Consider the following 19832-nt stretch of genomic DNA (forward strand, 5'->3'; position numbering starts at 1 on the left):
ACTTGATTTTTGTAAAGGAAATACAAATAAAAATGATTATCGGTTTTTATATACGTAATGTTTAGTAGAAAATCTTGTGATTTTCTACAATGTAATTTTATTTTTGATAAATGAACACAAAAGACCTCTCCCAAAATAACCATAGTATTATTCTTCGAAAGAAAATAAATCTAAATCCTGTCGGGGAAACACCGTAACCAGTGCTGTACAGTGTTCAAAACTGCTATGCGTAAAGCCACATGGTCATTCTTTGTGTAGCAACTTTTTGATACTTTGAGAAGATCGTAAATAGGAAACTTTCAAAGATTAGAATTTAAATTCAATTTAATTTCTTTCGTTTTTTTTAAAGATTTACATATTCGAGTCACCACCGATCCTACTAACCAGTATATATAATTAATCAAAGCTTTCTACATCTTTTCACGACCCACTAAGATTCCTTTTGCGACCCACCAGTGGGTCGCGACCCATACTTTGGGAACCACTGGATTATACTATTTCCCGCTTTTTGACAAACAGTTTTGATAATGATAGTTAAAAAGTATCGACTTTTAGCTAGGATGATTTTCTGTTGCGACAAAATATTCAAATGCATGAAAGATTCCATCATTTAAAATGTCTTGCCGTATTTTATTTTAATTCTGTTCAGCATAACTCATGGTTGTGTCCTCTTACGAAAAAATCAAAGCATTCCCAACTCTAAAATATCGGGGCAATCTGCGGACATAAAATGTGTGGTAAACTGCCCGAGTATAATTAATTTTTGATTAGTATTTTTGTACTAACTACTAACGAAAATAAGAAAGGCATACTACTATAAAATATCACGGCAATCGGCTGATATAAATTTTCTGGTAGCCAGCTTGTAAAAAACAGTTATTCCATTGTTTATTGTATGCAAATCCCTTCATACACTAATATAAGCTTCCTTTATTTGGTTTTATTTTCGAATGTATTCGAAATGGTGAATTATTTGATATTCGCAATCCCTGCGATTTACATCAAAGATGGTTAAGCAAATAATATGTGTTAAATATATTTTGCTAAAAAGTAGAGGAATTTGGTCATTTTGACTTCGAGAATATCATTAGCAAGCACATCGGCCAAAATTAATGACCGATTGACACATTCCGCTCTGTACATCGCCAACCGCGTTTTGTGCTTGAGCTAAAATATTCATTTTATTTGAAAACCATCGCTTACTTAAGACTGATATTAGGCAATCTGTAGTACAACCAATGTTTATCCAAGCGTAGAAACAACACTCCCTTTTTTCGTAAAATAGTATCCGTTATACGAAGGTATGCGGCAATGCACTCCCTCTGGAATGTAGTTGTATAAACAAAAACAGCTCTAGGAGCGGAAATACGTTGAAATATATCATACTACGCGTGTGTGCATGTATGGTAGAGCGCATTGGCACACACACCGAAAGCGATGATCCCCAAAATCATTTCATCTCTATACCCGTCGACATCTGAGCGTCTCTCACAAGTCACAACACCGGCGTTTCTCAAAACGTGTTATTACTAATTTAGGACTTGCATTCCGTATTTCAATAGTAAACTGGCAAGATACAAAAACTAAATGTGAAGCATCCTTAAATAATTGTTACAATAATATTTGTTGAATAATTACTGCACTTTGTAGGTAATACGTTAATTATTGTGTAAATTATTAAATTTACCCAGTATCAAATAATATAAATTATGGGCCGACGTTTTATTCTGTGCGAGCAAGACTTGTAAAAAAAAGTGGCCGTAATCGTGATTTTGTATTCAATAACATCGAAAGATTAATTTTCCATAGCAAAATCTTGATTTTCTGTTCCTAACTTCTTATCGGAATATGCCGTGTTTTCCAGGAAATAAGCCTGAGTATCAGCCTGAATGTTAAAAATGATTTTTAATAAAAGCCCTCCCTTCAAAATAAGACCTAGTCGATAAAGCGAATATAATTTTTGTGACCGAATCGATAGCAAGAAATCTCTCTTACACGTTTCGAATTATTAATCTAAAACGCGTGAGAGAGGAAATGTTCAACGACCTGAGGAAGTTTTTTTTAAATAAAAATGTGTTAATTATAAGTAAGTGGATATCGATTTTCATATTTTGTATATTTGTAAATCTCGTAATTCTCTACTTTGCGATTTTGTTTTTGATAAATGATATTAAAAGATATCCCGCAAGAATAACCCCTCGTGTTATTTTTCGAAATAAAATTAAAATAATACCCTGTCTTATTTTCGGGGAAAAACGGTATCTACCCAGACTGGCGCTACTCACTACGTGTTCGCGTAATACCTCGCAATAGTTAGGCCAAGTATGATGATCAACTGTCCTTATCTAATACGGTAATCTTCTGATTTATCATCGACTAAAATACCACAGATACTCGACCAAACGTGTGTCAATCTTGGACGATAGGATCGCCGACTTGGTTTTGAAAAATATGCAATCTTCTGGGAATGCAAAATAATTGTGCCTTGTTTCGCGACTAACTTTTGTTTTGTATAACTTTTGTTTTCTCGAAGACTTTGTACTTTCGGAGAAAGATGTCATATAAGTATTCAAATTATGCACAAATAATATTTGATCGAAATTTATCGCAAACAATATTATAACATTTAACGCCTGGCTTCCGGTTTACATCATTTTTTGCAAAAGAAATCATAGGCCGTGAAAAATCTTTCAATTAATGTAAAATAAAGCATGGTAATCGGCATATCGCCAGTAAGTCGACACCAATAACTATTATATGTTAACTAGATTGTAAAGATGGAAAACGCAAAAAATTGTGCAATAATAAGTCTTCGCCGTAAGTTGTTTATCGCGATCTTCTTATAATTCTGAATATTTCGGGTGAGATTGCTGTGTCTGTTTTGATGTCTGTCACTTTTACGGGTTCTCTGAGAGGAAGTAGCGCGTAGCATTTCAGAGCGAGAGAGAACGCTCGTCTTTGAATAATAATAAATTAGAACACCGAAATACAAAAATTAGTATTCGTCGCCAGGAGGCGGAAAGCGAAACAGGTCTATATTTCGAATCAATCGGATTCGGTATTTTAAATTGACGATTCTTTTCTATGACAAGCCTCACAAAACAAATGCTCAGCTCAATATTACACAACTTTGTTGCCTGGATGATGGTAAAACATTTTTCGTTTATGTGGGAATGTTGACGCTTGTTAAAACTCGATTTGAGTTCTTTTCATGTGATATTTCTTAAATAAACTGAAAATGTTATATTCTCAATGTACACCTATAAATATTAATACTATAAATTATCACGGCAATCGGCGGATATAAAATGTATGGTAAACTGGCCAATTTAATTAATATTGATTCGTATTTTCGTACTAATGTAAATAAAAAAGGCAAAGTACTATAAAATATCACGGCAATCGCTGGATATAAATTTCCTGGTAGCCAGCTTGTAAATAACAGTTATTCCATTGTTTATTGTATGCAAATCCCTTCATACGCTAAGATAAGCTTCTTTTATTTGGTTTTACTTTCGAATGTATTCGAAATAGTGAATTATTTGGTATTAGCCATCCCTGCGATTTACATCAAAGATGGTTAAGAAAATAATATGTGTTAAATATATTTTGCTAAAAAGTAGAGGAATTTGGTCATTTTGACTTCGAGAATATAATTAGCAAGCACATCGACCAAAATTAATGACCGATTGACACGATTCCGCTCTGTACATCGCCAACCGCGTTTTGTGCTTGAGCTAAAATATTCATTTTATTTGAAAACCATCGCTTACTTAAGACTGATATTCGTAGTACAACCAATGTTTATCCAAGCGTAGAAAAAAACAATCCCCTTTTTCGTAAAATAGTATTCGTTATACGAAGGTATGCGGCAATGCACTCCCTCTGGAATGTAGTTGTATAAACGAAAACAGTTTCAGTAGCGGAAATAGGTTGAACTATAACATACTACGTATGGTAGATGTATGGTAGAGCGCATTGGCACATACACCGAAAGCGATGATCCCCAAAATCATTTCATCTCTATATCCGTCGACATCTGAGCGTCTCTCACAAGTCACAACACCGGCGTTTCTCAAAACGTGTTATTACTAATTTAGGACTTGCATTCCGTATTTCAATAGTAAACTGGCAAGATACAAAAACTAAATGTGAAGCATCTTTAAATAATTGTTACAATAATATTTGTTGAATAATTACTGCACTTTGTAGGTAATACGTTAATTATTGTGTAAATTATTAAATTGACCCAGTATCAAATAATATAAATTATGGGCCGACGTTTTATTCTGTGCGAGCAAGACTTGTAAAAAAAAGTGGCCGTAATCGTGATTTTGTATTCAATAACATCGAAAGATTAATTTTCCATAGCAAAATCTTGATTTTCTGTTCCTAACTTCTTATCGGAATATGCCGTGTTTTCCAGGAAATAAGCCTGAGTATCAGCCTGAATGTTAAAAATGATTTTTAATAAAAGCCCTCCCTTCAAAATAAGACCTAGTCGATAAAGCGAATTAATTTTTTTGACCGAATCGATAGCAAGAAATCTCTCTTACACGTTTCGAATTATTAATCTAAAACGTGTGAGAGAGGAAATGTTCAACGACCTGAGGAAGTTTTTTTTAAATAAAAATGTGTTAATTATAAGTAAGTGGATATCGATTTTCATATATTTTGTATATTTGTAAATCTCGTAATTCTCTACATTGCGATTTTGTTTTTGATAAATGATATTAAAAGATATCCCGCAAGAATAACCCCTCGTGTTGTTATTTTTATAATACCACATATACTCGACCAAACGTGTGTCAATATTGGACGATAGGACGCCAACTTGGTTTTGAAAAAAATGCAATCTCTTGGGAATGCAAAATAATTGTGCCATGTTTTGCGATATAACTTTTGTTTTCTCGAAGACTTTGTACTTTCGGAGAAAGATGTCATATAAGTATTCAAATTATGCACAAATAATATTTGATCGAAATTTATCGCAAACAATATTATAACATTTAACGCCTGGCTTCCGGTTTACATCATTTTTTGCAAAAGAAATCATAGGCCGTGAAAAATCTTTCAATTAATGTAAAATAAAGCATGGTAATCAGGATATCTCCAGTAAGTCGGCACCAATAACTATTATATGTTAACTAGACTGTAAAGTGGGAAACATAAAAATTGTGCAATAACAAGTCTTCACCGTGTAGTGTTTATCGCCGTCTTCTTATAATTCTGAATATGTCGAGTGATATTACCTTGTCTAATGTATGTCGCTTTAACGGGTTCTTTGAGAGAAAACACAAGTCACGCGTAGCATTTCAAATAGCATTTCAGCGCGAGAAAGAATGCCCGTCTTTGGATAATAATAAATTTGAAAAACGAAATCCAAAAATTAATGCTCGGCGCCAAACATGCGAAAACCGAAACCTGTTATCGGATGCTTTTGGATTTGAATACTCTATATTTCGAATCATTCGGATTCGGTATTTTGAATTGCCAATTCCTTGCTATGACAAGCCCACAAAACGGTGACCGTACATTTGAACCAATGTACATTTGAACCCATGCGTATATCCACGGGTTCAATCTATATGCGGGTGCTAAAACCCATGGGTTAGGGTTAGTATGGGTTTAACTATCCGTGAAACAAAAAAAATTCCATAGGTGCAATAGCATACAGGTGCAATTGTCATGGGTTCAAATGTACGTGGGTTCAAATGTAATGGAACCCCACAAAACAAATACTTTACCCTATATTACGCAAAACTGTTGCCTGGATGATGGTAAAAACATTTTTCGTGTATGTAAGAATGTTGACGCTGGCTTAAACTCGTTTCGAGTTCTATTCATGTGATATTTCTTAAATAAACCGAAAATGTGAAATTCTCATTGCATGCCATGTTCAGATTAAATTGAAATGCGCTATATATCAACACATTCGGTATAGTTGCGTTGAGTATTTCATTTATCAAATTTGGCCCATCTATGATTTACAGCTATTATAACACTGTCCATGCCAGATTTATGAAATTCAATTGAATTCTAAAAGATTTGAACACCAACACAATTACTATGTTTGGATATTGTTCAAGTATGGCTGGTTATATCTGGTGTAGATGATCACAAAAGTTGGACGAAAATCAAAAATTTTATTTTTAATATTTCTGGAGTTGAAGGTTGAATATGCTTTTATTTTAAAACATCAGTGACCTATAAGGCCATATACAGTAACATTGGCCCTAACTATAGGAGATTATTAAAATTAGCCCTACATATTCAAATAAAACAAAGCGTAATACAAATATTATTTTCAATGTGATTTCAATTAGATGAGTGAATTCTTTTTAATGCGCTTTAACAAGGCCTTGAATGTCAGGTTCAATGGCAGACGTATTTGCAATATTTAAAATATTGGTTAGCACTGAGCTGACTAGCTTTATGATATCACGTTGTGTTAACACATGACTTAAGGAGCAACTTATCAAAATTATACAGCAAAATTCACGCTTCGATTACTGTAGTCAGTCAGCCAGTAGTTTGGGGCAAAACGTTCAAACGTGAGCACAAGCAAAAAAAAAGGCAAACTCTTTTGAGACTCTAAAGGGTGAAGACATTCCATAATGGATACAGTAGTTGGCACATACCAAGTATGAGACATTGATGTCAATCCATGTTTTAGTGTTGTTCATGTCTGGCCAAAGAATATTAAATCTGCCATCTATGCCTGTATAGAACTAGAGTAGACTAACGTTTATTATTACACAATTTATGATAAAACACTAACATTTGTTGCAATGCATTTGAAGTGCTCATATTGACTGGTACGTCTTGGAATCACAAGCTAGTGAAAACCACTCCTTCGCTCTATATTACACAATACTATCTAATATGTTGCTTGATGGTAAAAAAATTTTGTTGAAGTAAAATGGTTGACGCTGACTTAAAACTTGCTTTGAGTTTCTTTTATTTGACATATTGTGAATGAACTGAAATTGTGAAATTCTCATTCCATGTGTTGTTCAGATTAAATTGAAATGGGCTACATACCAACACATTTTGTATAGTTGAATTTAGTATTTTATTTATCAAATTTGGCCCATCTATGATTTACTTCAATTATAACACTGTCCATGCCAGATATAGTTATTTCAGACAATTCAATCAAATCCTAGAAGATTTGAACACTAACAAGATTAGTACGTTTGAATCCTGATCAAGTATGGCTGGTTATTACTGGTGAAGATGATCACAAAATTTGGACAAAAATCAAAAATTTTATTTTTAATATTTCTGGAGTTGAAGGTTGAATAAGCGAACCAAATACTTTTATTTCAAGACATCAGTGATCTATAGGGACATATACAGTAACATTGGCCCTAACTATAGTGGATTATTAAAAAAAAAAATTAGGCCTACATATTTAAATAAAACAAAGCATAAGACCAGGGTTGTCCAAAACGAATCGAATATTCGAATATCATAGTATTCGAATACCTTTTCGGCTGATTTTCGAATAATTCCGAATAGTAGCCACTTTTCGCCGTAAACGTGGTGTTTCGTTTTACGGGAATCTTCAAACGACTTTTTACGCTGTCTCACGTATTGTAATGACAATGAAATAGCATCGGCACTTTGATTGTTTATATTCTGTGCGATCGTACGTCGCATAGTGTTGCGACACATTTGCACGTTTGCGTGGGTGGACATTGCCGACATTCGTCTACGAAGCTTTTAATTTACAAATTCATTTCCATCACGTCGAAAAATTGACAATTACCGCTTTTCTAGGCCCAATTTTTTGGCCTGATTTTTTTTTTGGGGGGCGTCTAATTGAGAAAGTATGTTTATTTTATTTCTATGTGGCCTGCTTATTAGTCTTCTCAAGCATGATTTGTGTAACCTTATATTTGGGTCTTAGGGTCTGCCAATCATGGTATTTAATCGCAGGCCGGTTATCGTTACTTTAAAGAGAAACATGGCCACCGAGTGAAAGTGATTTGTGACCCTTTCGTTTTGCCGATTCAGCAGAACACGACAGGGACAGGAAAACACAGCTGTGAAATAACCGGTGGACGTACAGTGTAGTACTTATCACATTCCAAAATTATTTTAACATTCGGGTTAATAGGTTGTCCAAAATGATTGCCGCTTTACAACTTAAATTTACCGCTCAATTGTTAAAAATAGTTAATTCTGTGAGTATGATTCTACCAAACTAACATGATCTGGTTCTAAACATATAAAATTATTAGCGCATATCACAGGGACACATTTTTCTACCAGTCTTATTGGAGGCCTATATGGAAAAAACCCTTTTTTGAGTGCTAAAAATAGACATTGTCCTATTTGCCATGTGGACTTATTAGCCGGGAAATACGGTATTTATAGCCGTCATTGTTACGATATCCAATAAATTGGCACAAGTTGGAAAAACAAGTTGATTTATTAGAAAATAATTTCTGGCAAATAATTTTGATAACGATAGTTAAAAGTATCGATCCTTTACCAGGATGATTTTTTGTTGCGCAAAATAATCCAATCCTTGACTGGTACCAGCATTTAAAATGTCATGTCGTATTAATTTAATTCCGTTCAACGTAACTCATTGTTGTATGGACAATCTGTGGACATAAAATGTGTGGTAAACTGACCGATATTATTAAATATTGATTCCTATTTTCATATTGAGAAAATAATTAAAGTATTAATACCAAATACCACTGGTATTTGTGGACATGAAATACGTGGTAAACTGCCCAATTATATTTAATTTTGGATTCGTATTTACAAAATGATAAAACTATTATAATTCTAAAATGCAACGGCGATCTGTGGGCTTAAAATGTGTGGTAAACTGCCCGATTTACAAACATTTGAGTTATGATTATAGAACTAAATTAACACGGTAAGGCATTTTAAATAGTGGTATCAGTCATGGATTCGAATATTTTACGCAGCACAAAATCATCCTAGTAAAAAGTCCATACTTTTAAATACAAATCAATGGCAACCATTATCCAAATTAGTTCCCAAAAAGCGGGATAAAGTATAAATTCTTTCTCCGACTTGTGACAATTTTTTCGTGAGTGCGAAAATAAGAATAAAAAACTAATTATATTCGGCACAATATCACGGCAATCTGTGGACATAAATTGTGTGGCAAACTCGCGATTAATATTAATTTTTGATTCCTATTTTTGTATTTACAAAATACAACGGCGATCTGTGGACTTAGAAAAGTCGGAAAAATAACTCATACTTTATCCCGCTTTTTGGCAAATAATTTGGATAATGGTTGATATTTAAAAGTATGGGCGTTTTACTAGGATGATTTTGTGTTGCGCAAATATTCAAATCCATCACCGATACCACTATTGCCGTATTAATTTAATTCTGTTAACATGACTCAAGGTATATAAAATATATACTGCAATAATCTGCAAATATGAAATGCCTGGTAATATAACTAGGTTGTAACTTGTAGATAGCAGTTATTCCATTGCTTATTGTATGGAAATTCCTACATACATTTACATAAGCTTCAATTAGTGAATTTTATTTTCGAAGTATTCGGAATTTCATATTCGAAAAAAATAATTTCGAATGTATTCGAAATAGTGAACTATTCGGTATTGGCCATCCCTGACCGTAATATAGGCTCCGAAGTTTAGCAGTAGCACATCAAGATGCTTACCGTGTTTCCCCGAAAATAAGACAGGGTCTTTTTTCAATTTTCTCTCTGAAATTATCACTAGGACTTATTTTGGAGGGATGTCTTTTATTTTCATTTATCAAAAACAAAATTACAAAGTAGAGAATTACGAGATTTTCAAATATGCTTACTCATAAATAGCATGTCTTTATTTAAAGTAACTGGAACTGCTAAATATAGATTATTAGTCATGCATTTGAAACGTGTATGTGTCTTGCTATCGAATAGGTCAAAATAAAATTCGCGCCATCGACTAGGATTTATTTTAAGGGGAGGGCTTATATTAGAATCATTTTAAAAATCCAGGCTAGGTCTTATTTTCGGGCTAGGTCTTATTTTCGGGGAAACACGGTATGTACAATTGATCTCATCTTGGTTTTCATGTCTGCGTTTCCATTTTCCCATCAACAAGTCTCATTGAAATATTCCAGACATTCAAAATAGGAAAAATCACAATTTGATACATTATTCTGCCAAACCTTCAATTTCATTTTAAAAGACTCAATCTTGCTACTAGCTTTAAAAATATCACCTCTCTCCTCGATAATTTTAATTGGTTTGTGATTTTAAATATTGCTGTTAGATAAGACAATTTTGCAAGTCGAAAGATATCTCGAAAACTAGCAGCCATCCAAAGTTTTTCTTGGGTTAGGAGCATATCGTGTGATGGTGGGTACCTTACAACATTTGGTACGGTACACCCCTGATACACCCTATCGACCTGGTACACCCTTCAAACTTTTTGGTACACCCTGGGGTGTACTATATGTTAGATCTCCAGCGCCGGTAGTGTCTATTTCTTTATTGCTGACACGTTTGCATCTTTTCGTTTTGTCAACGTCGCAAACGTCTCAATTCATTACTCGCATTTGATGTGTTTCTTTATTATCTGTAGACCGAGCCGAGAAGGTTTCTGTCTACTGCAATTTGCGTGTTTACATCGTTATTGTATCGCCTGGCGTTAGAGCCGAAATTATAAATGTGCACAGCTAGTTTGCTGTTGCAATGCGTTACTTCTATGGCGATTTATCGTTAGGAAAGCTGTATCATATTATTTATAGTGGGCTAATTATGGTTTTCTTTGTTTCATGCTTATTTAACTTGCTAATAGTTTAAAATTTGCTGCATTGAACTCTGGATTATTGAACTGCAATTTGTGAATCTGTCCTGCGTTTTGATTGTTTTGTGAACAATTCTTGGTGAGTTTTCTGTATTTCATTTCATTTGGCTTGTTATGTAGTAGTCCTATTTGGATGACATACTGTTGGTATTATATTTATTGCCACAATTAATGCTGTAGGGTTAAGTACTGTTACTGTAGTGCTTATTTGTTCGTGTTTATTTCAGTGTTCTGCAGTTACATAAAAGATTCGATATATTGTTGACCTTGGCTAAAAACAGTCGGTAAGCGATATAATTTGATTGCATGTTGGTTATTTATGCGGCAAATTCATAGTATTTATAGTGTATTTTGTTTTCTTTAGAAAACCTCTCTCTCTCTCTCTCTATCTCAACTCAATCTATCTGTATTCGTCATCTGTTTACGTGATCTATTTGGCTCCATCTGACATCTCGATTTATAATTTGTGCTGAGCAAGTGCTTGATATTTCCACGACATATTACAATTCTCCTGTGTTTGAAGTTGTGTATTGTGGGCTTGTGGACTTCAGCTTGCTTATCTCAGTTATAAGGCAGGGATAATTTGGAGAGGATTGTCTGGACCGAACATAGACTGATATTGCTGTATTGGGATAGACTACTAGAGCGTTTAGACTGGAAAATATTGGCGCACGGTTCAGCGCCCTTCGTCTTTGTGTAGCAAGCAGGGTGCATAAGGTCACACCCCGTCAAGCTTCTACACTATACACCAGGTTGACGAGCACTGCTCTAGAGTCTAGATAGACTGTCGAGTGAGCTAGATCCCCCAGCACCTACTTTAAACTTTAAGCAATTTTTTTTTACTTAAGCATTCAATTTTTAAAATTTTGTACCTTGATTTAATTCCCGTAATATCATTGTACTGCCAATTACCGGCAAATAAAATTTATAATAATGGCAAAAAACCTGAAAATCAAATTTAAATAGACAAGTAGGTAGCTGAGTTCAGATAAAATCAAAATCTAAAATTATTAATTTGAAAACTTTCTAGAATGATATTGTATATTACAGAAAAAATTTTCATTTCCTACCACTATCTTGATTTTGAAATTTACAAAATTATCAAATAAAAAACATAACAACTGACTGGTTTTTGCATATCCCTCGAGTGTAGTAACTCCACTTTCGGTGTCATCTATTAGTGACTTCACGCTTATTGAGTAAGCAGCACCAGCAATCAGATTCCCAACATTTGCTCTATGATGTGGAGTTTTGACAGTTTTCCTTTCTAAAGTTTCATTCAATGGCTGTGCAATAATCTCATACATTTTTTTCAGTGGTGAACTATCTTGATATTCAACAATAAATCCGTTGATATATTGACATGGTATGACTTTGATATCATGTGGCGGCTCTGGTTCTGCAATGTAAAATCAGAGTAATGTATCAGAGGACGGGAGAAATTATTATAATGATATGGCATGTACATCAATCCTTCAAACAGTGAGATGTAAGCAGTTTGGAATTTTCAATAGTTGAACTGAATGTTTTTTGAAAGATAGTTTGAGGCAACTTTAATTAAAAGATAAAAAAATTCGAAATTGCTTCCAATTTTTTGGTTTCTATGAAATATTAAAAATTGCTACTAATATTAGAGAGCACAAAAATTCTTCTTTGACTGATGTATATTTTCCTGAAATCGGGACACGTCCCACGTCCTTAGATTTCAAGAACCCTTCTCAGTGTTCTTGCATTTCCCAAAAGAGCACCCTTTTACAGAGATTCCAAGCTATTGGGAAAATCCATAATCTTTCAAAAAAACTTCCAGCTTGTTACTTATCGATTGTAATCGGTAAGTATGTTGATAGGTATTAGTCTGTCTGTATGTCTGTCTGTTAGATCCACGCGATATCTCACGAAAACGAGATTGAATCTGCTCCAGATTTTGCATGTGCATTCATCATATGTCGGGCCAGAAGCCTATTGATTTTGGATGAATTATGTCGTATAATTAGCGAGTTATTTAGTAATTAGTGATGGGACACAAGGTGTCACTATGGAGTAAAAGCGCTGTTTTGGGGGTCCCCTAACTTTCGATCGATAAATCTTCGGTTTCTGACCGATATTCTCGTTTGATATTGCACCTATTGCTTCAACAACAACAGGTATGATTCTCGTCTTTACATTCCACATTTTTCCGATTTCTCTCCGAAAATCATGATATTTTTCAATTTTTTCTGATCCTTCATTATTATAATTATTATTATATGTAAAAATTATAACTTACTCATTATCATTGGTTTTGTGATACAGTCCAGGTCATAACGAGAATCACAGCCACAGTATAATCTTACTGTGTATGTGTTTCCTGGTATTCCACTTTGAAACACATATCTATTATCTTTCCGGATTAACTCCACCACTGTCCCTGACTGATTATTTTCAATCTGAAGTTTAAAACAGTTGACGCCATATGGGTGTTCCCATTCCATTTTGGCTCGTCTTGAAGGATCATTATCATCAGGAGTGATTACAAAAAATGTTGGTTCTGACCAAGCTGAAATAATAAAATATTATATATTATCTGTTATAATTTTATCTATTCATTACTACAATCCTAAAAATAGTTGTAAATATTGGAAATCCTTAGTTTTGAATAATTTTTCTGGGCAGAAAAGCACCAGCACAGCATGAGGAAAAAATGAGAGAAGACTTAATCACATGAATGAGCATGTTTCTCAACTGTTTAGCAGTACAGATTGGGTATTCAGAACCAGTGAAATATTCAGCAATGGCAGCAGTTATATTAATCAATTTTTAAATTTTAACTGATTTGTTAATACGCACCGATACGATAGAATTTTGATTTTGTTGCTTTTCCAGTTTTTCCTTCCCAATGAGCTGCTACTGTGCAGTGGAACAAAGCACCTGCCTTAATATTTGTGAATTTGTATTTGCATCTTTCTGTTTTTACTTCTTCAATTTTTTTCCCTTCTTCATATAATATTACAACATAATGTTCTGGTTTAACTTTCAGGTGCTTCCACTTCAGTTCAACTTCTTTTACAGGATTTTGAGATCCATCTTCAATTAATTCCACTTCCGCTGGGGCTAAAATTAAAGCATGAAAAAATTGGAAGAAATATTTCATTCAAAGATTTTCTTAATTATTCAAAATATCAGTTAGGGTTTAGACCACTGCATGATTTGAATAGAGCTGTACTAAATTAAAATATATAAAAAATGAGACATGCACGCATGTTATTTCAAAGTTATGTTTTAAAAACATAGCTTGATAAACATACATACTTAAGCAAATTTCAATTGAATCTGACCATTCTCCTCTCACAGCTTCACAAATGCTACGAATGCTGACCAAGTATTTGCTCCCTGGACTTTGGCATCTGTACTTGACAAATGTTTCCTTTAGCCAAATGATAGATTCTGGTTTCTTCGGATCAGAACAGCAAATCCACACTTCATATGCATCACATCTAATTTGTGGATCCCAAGAAATATGAATATCCATACTAGGACAATCTTCATTTTGAACAACTTTCGGGACTGTAGATTTTGCAGGCCCTAAAAAAATGTTAGACTGTTACAACCAAAATCTAAAATGTGCTGTTTATTTGCATACAAATATACATATATATATATGATGCGTTCTTACTTGATATGACTGAGTTTGTGCAAGATTTCTTCCCTTCATGCTTCAAAGCGTTTTCAGCCCATACCAAAAATGTATACTTCTGTGCTGTTTCAAAAGGACTAAACACAAACTCTACCAATTTTCCATCGAGGTGGGCATGAGCTTCCTTCGGTTCACCCTCAATTTTTTCATTACAGTAAGCTTGAGCAAAATAAAAAGGACAATCCTTCATTGTTGTATGGCAATTCACCATAATGTTTTTACTTTCTTTGTCCAATTTAGCAGAGACATTTTCAAGTTTTGAAGGAGCTGGAAAAAAATATAAAGAGTTTACAGTGTTCCAATCTCACTCGATTCTATTCATTGAATTGCGAAAGTATATTATAAAGCAGATTTTTCACAAAGGATCCAAGTGATAAAATATTCCTCACCTAGTTGGACATTAACTTCAGCTGACCATTTCCCAAAACATTGTTGGTTTTTGGATCTGACTTGTACAAAATATTCGATTGCTTCATATTGACAAGTATATATCAACTCATTTTTGTTCTGCACTATCAATTGATTTTCAATAATCCCACTCTGACCACGATTAATGCAGATTTCATGTGTATTGCAACCATTGTCAGATTTCCACTTCACTTTCAGTTCTGCCGAACTTCGTTCACCATCAACAATAGTGCAGCCATATTCTGTAATTTCGGCTCTAGGTGGATCTTAGGAAGGCAATTTTAAGCAACAGATAATAGGATAACAAATATAGCATAGTTCGAAGGTTGAATAGGATTCTAGTATTCTGACTTCTAGTGGGCATTGAGTTATCAGAGTTTAGAATGAAACTTTCAGCATCTCGGGACAAAATCTTAATATTTTAAAGCAAATTTTAGTTATGCAAAGTTGTGAGTCTTCAACTAAGTGCAAAAAGATAATGATAATAGATGGTGATCATTATATGCAAGAATTGCTGGACTCCTCACCTCCATAGTGTGGTTCACGTAACCGCTAGTAGATTACGGCTTCCTCCACCATCAAGTCCACGCACCTGAAACAAATGATTGGCTGACTAACCCCATATCCAACATGAACTGGTAATAGGACAAGAGCCAGTGGTTCGCCCCATGATTAGGACTGTCTTATCAACTTTCCTCTCCCCAGGGATAAATATAAAATTTCTATCCTATTATAATGTGACTAATACTTTCTTTAAAGCTAAATATCCTCCATATGATAAATTTTTACAAAGGATGATTATTTATTCTATTTACAGAATAGGATTTTTTCCTAATATCAGTTGTAATGAGATAAATCGAGTATAGAAAGGGTAGAAATTTGCCATAAAAGCAACCATACAAATTCCAATTTCTACTGATTTTGGATCGTAACATAGGTTATAGGTTATACTAGTTTGGATAACTTTTACTTTGACAATCAATGTTGTTGACCATTGACCATTAGGTCTAAAATTGAATCATAAAGTATGAACCGATGATACCTGTTAATATTCGTTCTGACAATACACAATCCCCTTCTCCTTGAATGAATACAGCATGAAGCTTAACTGAGTATATACTGTTGTGTTCTAATTTTGAGAATATGTGGCCAGATTCCACCTTACAGGAACTGATAATTTCGTGCTCAACTTGATTTTCATGCTTGAATAAATTAGCAATATAGTGAGTTGCTTTTCCCTCAGCAGGTGAAAAAGTTAGCTTTAAGCTAGTTTCAGTTGACGTATTTTCCAAATGCAGTTGAACATTTTTTGGAGTTCCCAAAGCTGTAATGCATCAAGAAAAAATTATGTTGCAGCTGGAAAAAACATTTTGTATCTATTCCGTGGGGAGGGTAACTTATTAATTTGTCTAGCCAGGCCTTACTGTTTGATCACCGGTTCAGACTAAAGATGCAAATAAGTCACCAAGAAGTCTTTACCTGAGAAATATATGGATAGACTCCGAAGGAGACTATAAATGACCACCCCGCACCAGATCAATAGAGGGATTCACATCTTTCAATGGGACTCAACCTTGAGCTTAATTCACTATGTGATGCAAGCAAGCTTGCAATTTTTGGATTAGAATATATTTGTTATTTATTAGGTTCCTTCTCCAATTTTGTCAAGCCTGTACGGCAAAATTGTTATAAGAACAGGATTATTGTACAGACTTTTATAGCAATTATAGTGTAAACAAATTGTACTTACCAGTTACCGCTTTTATTTCGTCGGATTTTCAGCCATATCCAATTGAATTACCTCCTTCTACTGTTACCAAATATGCAGTCGCCGGTTTCAGTCCATCAACAGTGCAGAATTCAGATGTGACATTTATGTTTATTTCGTGTTCTATTTCACATGCGGTCAAGCAAACTCTGTACATCGTAGACTCGTCTTCTTTTTCAGCATCAACTTTTTCCCACATGATTTCTAAACTTGTACTCGGCTCTTTTCCACGCTTAGAAGTGACATTCTTAACCTGTCTCGGTTCTGTGAATAATATTGTAATGGATGTAATGGATGGATCATTTATTGTAAAAATAGAAGCAATCATGACCTTGACATGTGACCAAAAATTTTACCAAATATACTTACTCGGGTTTGTTTGGATCTTGTTAGAAATGCAGCCTCCACTTTTTCTCATTTGCCCATCAATACTGTGTATACCAATGACTTTGAACAGATAATAAGTACCAGCTTTCAAGTTGGAAACCAAGCAAGTTGTACCATTTATCTCGAATTTTGGTCCAACAACATTTCCATCACACAATACTTCATAAGATTTTGGTTGCTGCTTTGGTTCATCCCAGTTCAAAAATGCTTGAGTGTTTGGATCTTTCACATCCTTAATTGAAGCCATGACATTTCTTGGAACTAGATCGCCACCTTAATAAAATTTGATGAGTGTACCATATTTAGAGACATCAAGGCACAACAGATTATATGGCTGATAATAAGTCAATAAATCGCTCAGATTGAGATTTTATTCATACCTTAGGAGGGCAATTTGTTTATAAAACAATGTTAACGGTATTGGTTTTGAGTGTGGGCAATAAACTAACTATAAAGCACCAATTGATTCATGTTTTAGGCGCACAATCAATTTTTGAGAAAAATAAGGGTTTATAGTGCGCCGTTTGGTTTGTGAAATACTGTAGTTGGAAACTTTCTAACATATACTAGATCGTGCATGAGCAATTTTGATCAATATGACTCTTTTTAAGATAATTCAAAATGATAAAATATATACCGACCTATTGTTTCCTTTGTGGTTTTAGATGAATTTTTTTTATTTCCCTTGCCAACAGCTTTTATGACGGCAAAATATGTAGTGCCATATCCAAAATTTTCATCAAAATTTTTGTACCAGATTGTTTCTGAGGGGTTCGCTGTGTATTTTGGCCTCTCCGAGTTTTCAGTGAAAATTTCTAATTCATAGTGCTGAACACCCTTCACAGCATTCCACTCTAATTTCAATCTTTCATTCTGATCACCATTATGAATAATTTCCGGTTTGGCAGGCCCTGGAATTAAATACTGTTGATAATACTGAAAAATATATTTCATAAATAATCCTTCTTCTCAATTACCTTCAATCAATTTTATAATATTAAAATAATTTTCTGTATTTATGCTTTATGTCTATATGGTATATATATAGATATACACTTGTGGTTGACATTAAAATTGGTTTGAACAATTGACTAATTAAAATTTATGTACTTACTTGTGTGCACTATTTCTTGATAGGGATGGGATAAGACTATCACATCTTGATCGATATCTTCATAAGCAGTTGTGATTGATATTGTATACGTTTCTCCAAGTGAGAGGTCACAATTAGACAAAGTGTATTGTTGAAGGCCTTTCTCGAAATTTACAATGTAGTTTCTCCCTTCACTATGTGTTTTCCGAACGTCAATCTTGTAGTGTTCAACTTTATAATCCTTGATTAAATTGTCAAAAGAAGGAAATATCCAAGTCAATTTCATGATATCCTTATCATTTTCTTCAGTAATTTTTACTTTAACATCCCGCACTTTTCCTGTTAAAAATATCACATGCATCAATAAATTGTGTATCCACTCCCAGATATAAATGACGAGTAATTAAAAAACGAACAATGTAAGTGGTAAGGAGAATTCTGAAAACTAGTCTTTCAGAATCAGATCGAGATATTGAGTTCAAACATCTGGGAGTAACCATGTAAATAGGCCATGATAAATATAAAAAATTATATATAGGCTATTCATATAGTGGAATATCACAGTAGACCAATCAATATGACAGTAAAAAATTTGCTTTATCAGTACGGTCATGTGGAAATTAAAAAAAAAAAAGATACATTATTTGAAGTATCTTGGTGTTTGAATGAAACCAGATCTAACTTATGAGCAACCTGTGTTATAAAAAGTTGTTGAAACTTACCAAAGTCTTCACCTTTTGGAATAATCACATTTGATGTTCTAGCTGTAATAAGAATGAATTGTTTAGAAGAGATTCAAGAGTTTTTCTAAACTCGAACACAAACACATTTTTGCAAGGTATAGTGGGAGTGTAGTTTGTCACTCAATATTTAAGTATGCATTCGACAGCATTTGTTGTTAAAGTTGAGCTATGTCTGTTGAAGTCTGCTCTTGATCATACCAAACGTTACAGATATATATTTGTGTTAGTGTGTAACAAGACTGTTGAAACACTTAGCATAGTGATCTTTAAACTTGCTACAACATCTTTGTATTACATGCATATTCATCCACCGGCACCAAAAATGGAAAAAGGATAGGTAGTTAGTCACACAAAAATCAAATCAATAGCACGATTTTTTTATTCAGCTTATCTATATGTTTTTCACTTTGCAAAAGATTTTACGTAAGTGGCCACCAATATTTAGAAAGCTTGTTTATTTTAGAAAGAGCAGAATTTATGCCGTTCGGCAATGCCTACCAATCTCCTTAGACTCTGGGCAAAGTGATGTGCATGGGATTTGAACTCGAGATTTTAACCTGCAATTCAATCATAGTTGAGTCCAGCGCTACAATCACTAGGCCGCCACAATATTTGCTTACTGGGATATCACTTTGGCAAATGTTTTTCATTGTGCTCATCAACCAAGTATTTTAATTTAAGTTGGTGGTTTAAGTTTATAAATAGTCAACTACTATCATAAATTAAACTTACATGAATAATTGCTTTGTCTGAAATCATATTTGCCTCCAGTGGCTTCCTTAATATTAACCATAGGTTTTGTAACATCTCCTGAATAAATGAGGCAGTCAGATTTATCTCTTAATTCTAAAATTTCATTGTTAGTTTACTATCATATTTAATAATAGTCAAAATTAAGAGAAAAAATGAAATGAACCTATATTACTCCAGA

General features: G+C 33.8%; 2 protein-coding genes and 1 long non-coding RNA gene across 6 annotated transcripts in view; 1 reads left to right on the forward strand and 2 right to left on the reverse strand.

The window, feature by feature from the left end:
• The window catches only part of LOC120340104 (uncharacterized), a 24815-nt gene extending 12720 nt beyond the window's left edge, over positions 1–12095 (reverse strand). The window contains exon 1 of the mRNA XM_078116826.1: positions 11956–12095. The gene's annotated coding sequence lies outside the window, so the exon portion shown is untranslated. The remainder of the gene's footprint in view (positions 1–11955) is intronic.
• Positions 10548–11351, forward strand: LOC120345054 (uncharacterized). The gene is made up of 3 exons (XR_013478098.1): positions 10548–10908; positions 11057–11113; positions 11194–11351. It is a non-coding gene; the product is annotated as an uncharacterized LOC120345054 (long non-coding RNA).
• Positions 12096–14568: 2473 nt separating the features above from the next.
• Positions 14569–19832, reverse strand: part of LOC144428111 (uncharacterized) — a 38552-nt gene continuing 33288 nt past the window's right edge. For all 4 annotated transcript variants that reach the window (XM_078116824.1, XM_078116823.1, XM_078116822.1 and 1 more), the window contains 9 exons: positions 19634–19711; positions 18881–18922; positions 18180–18497; positions 17707–17976; positions 17048–17338; positions 16661–16942; positions 15953–16234; positions 14892–15176; positions 14569–14769 (listed from right to left, as the gene is read on the reverse strand). In XM_078116824.1, the coding sequence (XP_077972950.1) occupies positions 16689–16942; positions 17048–17338; positions 17707–17976; positions 18180–18497; positions 18881–18922; positions 19634–19711 (1253 nt within the window). In that variant the 3' untranslated portion in view covers positions 14569–14769; positions 14892–15176; positions 15953–16234; positions 16661–16688. The remainder of the gene's footprint in view (positions 14770–14891; positions 15177–15952; positions 16235–16660; positions 16943–17047; positions 17339–17706; positions 17977–18179; positions 18498–18880; positions 18923–19633; positions 19712–19832) is intronic.

The sequence above is a fragment of the Styela clava genome, chromosome 10, assembly GCF_964204865.1.
Source record: "Styela clava chromosome 10, kaStyClav1.hap1.2, whole genome shotgun sequence".
Taxonomy (NCBI): domain Eukaryota; kingdom Metazoa; phylum Chordata; class Ascidiacea; order Stolidobranchia; family Styelidae; genus Styela; species Styela clava.